At 39.9% G+C, this 5,388-nt stretch overlaps 1 protein-coding gene across 2 annotated transcripts; it reads right to left on the bottom strand.

Moving 5' to 3' along the window:
* Window positions 1-843: 843 nt before the first annotated feature.
* On the bottom strand, window positions 844-4,829 carry LOC125530093. 2 transcript variants are annotated; one of them, XM_048694483.1, is made up of 12 exons: window positions 4,673-4,829; window positions 4,276-4,567; window positions 3,973-4,193; window positions 3,768-3,895; window positions 3,108-3,222; window positions 2,512-2,567; window positions 2,295-2,388; window positions 2,025-2,214; window positions 1,864-1,947; window positions 1,684-1,781; window positions 1,540-1,602; window positions 844-1,387 (listed from the first exon to the last, which is right to left on the bottom strand). In XM_048694483.1, the coding sequence occupies exons 1-12, from the start codon at window positions 4,751-4,753 to the stop codon at window positions 1,280-1,282; spliced, it is 1,530 nt and encodes a 509-aa protein (XP_048550440.1). In that variant the 5' UTR covers window positions 4,754-4,829; the 3' UTR covers window positions 844-1,279. The 2 variants fall into 2 exon arrangements, with proteins under 2 accessions (XP_048550440.1, XP_048550439.1); XM_048694482.1 differs by having other exon boundaries at window positions 1,684-1,784; window positions 4,673-4,828.
* Window positions 4,830-5,388: the final 559 nt, after the last annotated feature.

The raw sequence follows: 5,388 nt of genomic DNA, 5'->3' as shown, positions 1-5,388 counted from the left end.
TTTGGCCCGGGGGGCCTTTTTTTATTAGTTTTCTGTTTTTGTCCTTTTTTTTTTTATTTATCTTTTGTTTTCTTTTCTTTTAGCTCCTAATTATTTTAATTTCTTTAAAATACCAAGTTAGCACCTAAATTAGTATCATCAAAATAGGCCACTGCCAAACCTAGTTGGACCCAAAATAAATTAGTTTAATATATTTTTTTATTTTTCAAAAGCAATTAAATTATTATTTTAGCCACTGTTTTTAAATAGTTTAGGGCATTTAAACACTTTGTAAAAGGTTGGTTCCACCACCAAAACTAGTTAGGGATTATTTGCCACATAATGAACATTTTAGTTTTGATATTTGAAAACTTTTATTGTTTGCTTGATTTTGACTTTGAATTTGAATCGGTTTCGAACTAACGCAGGATTAGCGACAATAATCGAAGTGACGTGGCATCATTAGCAGAGGTTACTGTAGCTTAATTATCCGGGCGTCACAGAAACTGACTTAACCATGGAACTCGATTGAAGGGGATTTGTTACCGCTCAAAGTGAATCCAACAAAAGTTAAATGGTACAAGGTTGCGCTGTAACCAAATGACGGATGAAAATGTACGAACCAAACACCTCCTTAGGTTCATGTAGCTCTTTATATATACTCCCTCTGTAAGGACATATAAGTGTTTATATCACTGCTCTAGTAATCTAAACGCTTTTATATTTCTTTACGGAGGGGGTATATGGCACTGCACCCACACGTGGCGACAGATGAATCAAAACAAAAAACAAAACAAAAAACATACACATTGCAACTTGACAATCAAAGTTCAAGTATTAGTCAACAGAAGGCGTCACATCAGATACCACCAACTAACAATGCCACACGGGCTCTTTGAAGTTTCTCAATGTAAGCCGTTCAGTTTATTGTCTCCTTTTACCTTTACAGACAGAACGAACGACTGAATGACCACACAAAAGAAATCATGTACGGTAAGTAGGTTCCGCCCGCGCTTTCCACCCATGGTGCATATGATTACATGGTGATATACAACATAAACCTAAGCTAATGCATCCAAACAAGCCATGCTGTCTGTCTGTCAGTGGCAAGGTAGATAATCACCTTGACAAGCTGCAGTTGTCCATGAACATAAATATACACAGCACAAAGACGGGGCCGAATGGGCGGAACTATGCCACGACAAATAATAACAACCCGCAAATAAGGCATTCCCAAGTACCAAGAGCTGGACGTACTTTGCGTAGGATAGGATGCAGTGATGTGAAACCCCCGAATAGTTTACAGTTTCCACCACTTCTTGTTCTCCATTGTTTTCGCGAGCTCCTGGGCAAGTGAAGCGAAATTTTCCGCCCCGTCTTGAAGCTCTGCGGTCCGCTGGCTTATTCTCTGGTACAAAGGCGATTAGCTAATGAGGCTTTTCTTGTTCAAGAAATGGTTACAAGAGAAGACGAGTTGACCAACGAAAATCAGAAACATATACAGTCTGGGGGTACCAGCCTGGTGTGCATAGAGTGTGTTACGGAATTCGTTAATTTTACCTCGAGTTTCTCCTGCCGCTGCATGAGCTTATCCTTCGCATGGGCAGCTGCTGCTGTTGCATCCTGCAAAAGGAAACCTTAAGAGTCAGCTTAGAGAGAGAGGGAGACAGAGATCACGACGAATCGCAATGTTGATGGAATTACCCCGCCAAACTTATATTTGGTGAGAATTTCTTGGGTACTTCTCATTCTTGGTTTGTCAGCATCACTTGATCCTTCAAACAGTTTCGCTCTCTCGTCCTCTACTGCACAAGTGTAGGCATAAACTGATAAACATGAACAGTTCAAAAGGCGTGTTTCCAAAAACCAAGACATACGCCCAACCTGTTGCTTTCTTATTCATGTGAGAAGCAGAGGATGATGCTGGCGGAGGAGATAGGGGCACTTCATCATCAATTTCTATGTCATCTGCATTGAAGCGCTTTTGGATAAATAGGCAGCACTACAGGCAAACGCTTTACAAAAACAAGGAGAGGGGGCGAGACCAATTGACAGTTCTTCTATTGGATCATCAGGATAAGCTAGTGATGGTTCAACATATGGTCCTTTCAAGAAAATCGACTCCAATAGTTCACTGGGGGTTTGGGAATTGAAACTTTTTCTCAGGTTTGCATTTTCATCCGCTTTGCCTTTTAATCCTTTTATAATGCCACCAATAACTCCTGCCGCTGGATTCTGCACCAGAAGTTTCATGTTAAGTCAAACTGTACAGGGTATCATAGCATATAGGTTGAGGGGATTAGACAATTGCCTACCTGCTTTCCTTTCTGGTCTGTCGAGATGCTCATAGCTGCTTCAGCTGCTGCTGCAAGTACCTTATCATGAAGGCATGGCAATGATTCTGGAATCCTAAAATGATTACGAAACATTAGTTAAATACCACTGGGTCGGGTCTAAGAAGTATCAAGCTAAATAGACTCAAACTGAAACAGGACCGGACATGTGGGAATCAAGAAAGAAAAATTTAAGTACCTGAAGTCATTCTCTGAGGCTATAAGAGAGATGATTGCAAATTCAGATCCATTAACCTGTGGCGGGAGACATACAAGAAAACTGAGGGGGGTATTTTACAGCACAGTCGATATTGAAGCTAACATAACTGAAGAACGAATCTGGATTAACTAATAGAGATGAAACAAAGTTGGGCACCCTCAACTTTGCTTGCCACAAAGAAAACATGTCATGGAGCGTTTGGTTATCCGGCAAGCGCTTGCTTAGCCTGGCCAAGCAAGGGAGCGATGGATTTGGTTCCTGAGCTAGATTGCCTTGTTACCAGCGGTTTCCAGCTTTTTCTTCTATCGGGCGAGCGAGCCAAATCAGCTAGCCTCCGTCGGCAAGGCTAGCTTTGCCTAGTGAGGTAAACTAGCAAGGGATCCAAACGCACCCTCACTCATTTTAGGCACCGTTATTCTGGGTTAGAACTAAGCTAAGGTTACCCAGATAGTGATGTGGAAAGCCAACACTAGTATAAAGCATAATCAAAATAATACTTTGATACAATGCGGTGGCAATTTAGCAAACAGTCAAAAGTTGAACACCAAGTCACAAAGGCAAGCAGAACAATTTACCAGAGCAATTTGTCCATTTGAGGAGCTCATGGTTTTATCCATGCCAGTCTTGTAACTCCATCTTAGTAATTCCATCAAGGAGCTCTCAGCGAGAATATCTAGGCTTGGCAAAGATCTGTCATGACAAGTGAAAAACAGTTAAGGTATGGGCAAAACTTCACCAGGCCCTTGCATGGATGTACACACCTACAGGTAAACAGATGATGACACCTGAAAAGTCTCCCTTTTGAAATCTTGAAAATATACACAAGATATTCTAAAAGAAAGAATACTGTGAAGATTTACAATCAAAGACTATCTTTTATCTATAACAAACTCATATTCCCAAAAAATTATTCATGGTGATGTACATGAGACATAGGGAACAACAAATAAGATGATGGTAGTATTACCAGGTTGTACTTTGTAGATTTATTAACTATAGCAATCTAAATTTCGACAAGCATGTGAAAAGAAAAGTCCATGTAAACTTGCAGTAAGAGCAAATAAATGTATAAAGGGAATCCGTTCTACACCATCATACTTTGACAATAAGTGTCATATTAGTTAATCCACATGATTACAATATGAAATCGTAAGGACAACATGGGAGACACCTTCATATTAAAATTTCTAGCATACCAAGCAATGAAGCAAATAACATGACAAAATCATAACTACCTCAATTCTATGATGCCTGTCTGATAAAATAATATCAACCCACAAGCTTTATCATCCTTATTCTTAAAAATTGCTGACCAGCAGCATTTTTTTGTGAGCTTGGTTTTATGTAGATGCTTGTTGCTTCCCTGATGAGAAAAGAACATAACCAATAAGCTTTAGAAGTTTGAAATTTCAAAGTAGTTCGCATATGCCAAGTATGCACCTGAATCAATGATGCCAGAGAAAATAAAAGCACCACATCCTCGAAGCAGACCAAAAGAAGTGAATCTGAACCGCCACTCTGTGGATGTAGAGAAGCACTTTTCTTGTTAGTTTCAGCTCCTTGTACTTGCTTTTGGTCGAGAACATGTTCTTTCCCTGTCTGACTTTGACATGGGAGCTTGTCTTCTGGTAATTGGGCTTGCTCTTCATCTGAAGCACCATCTAAACCCAGAACTTACAGAAATTATGAGTTGATCTAGGGGGATGGGGGTAGAAGTTAGCATAGTGAATAGAAATCACTTACCTATGAGGACATACATCAAAAGTGCAGAAGATTGCTTCTCATCTAGCAGAAGTGAATTTATGATCAGACCACTTGTGCTGTCAACTACAGTAAGACGTGCATCCTTACTTAAGGAAAGTACAACATCTGTTGGAAATTTTGCATTTGTAGCAATCTCTTTCTGGGACGGGCCTGCTTTTGCAGCAGATGCACCTACACTGTAGATGCTTACTGAAACCACAGGAGAATTTGTTCCTGATGTACAATCCACAGAGAATATCACGGACAGTTGACTCGCATCAAACATTGCCACCTTTGAGAAGACAAACCAAGGCATAATAATAATTAGTTAATTGCAAATGGTACGTACAACCTTCAAATAAATAGTGAAAGTTCAGAGACCTTAAGGGAAATATACCTGGCCATTTTGATACCCTACTGCAAGGGCCTCTCCTGAAGATGTAAATCTGAGAGAACGCACGGGGGAATTTGATGCCATAAAGGCAACATGGCAATGGAACCCTCTCCCATGATGAACAGCATGAACTGAAAGAAAAACACCAGAAGGTTAAGAAAAACGAAATGAACCACATACCCACCAAAAGTGGTTTTTTATAAATGCCCTGATGAGATTCTCTAGCACGGAAAAAAGTGAACACGAAAATGAGCAGGACCGGATGCCTCCTATACGATAACAAAAGAAAGCAAATTTGACATGGACTTGTTTTCATAAGGAGCTGGCAGTAAAAAAAAGGCACATGGAAAATATATCTTGAACAAAAAAGAACACTTGGAAATATGTCCTTTTACGAGATGGCACTTACGCATTATCTTGTAATCAGGGTTTTACATATACATGGATTACTACTGAACCAGATGTTGAATAGTAAAACAGGCAGCACCAAACACATTTTTTACCAGAATACCAGAAAAATTACTAGGATATAATGGCCTATATTATCATTACAATGATAAAGCACTCAAAAGATTTCTTTTCTCTGCATATAGCTTGACAGGGAGTATGGTGCAGTTGAGATCGTTTCCTGCCTATAGACAGGTTGCATCAGTGCCTCACTGCCTCACTGCCTCTACAAATATATTGCCATCTCTCAGACTGACCATCAAGAAAGAGTG

The sequence above is a fragment of the Triticum urartu genome, unplaced genomic scaffold (genome assembly GCF_003073215.2).
Source record: "Triticum urartu cultivar G1812 unplaced genomic scaffold, Tu2.1 TuUngrouped_contig_6064, whole genome shotgun sequence".
NCBI classification, from domain to species: Eukaryota; Viridiplantae; Streptophyta; class Magnoliopsida; order Poales; family Poaceae; genus Triticum; species Triticum urartu.
This window is presented reverse-complemented; position numbering and strand designations above follow the sequence as displayed.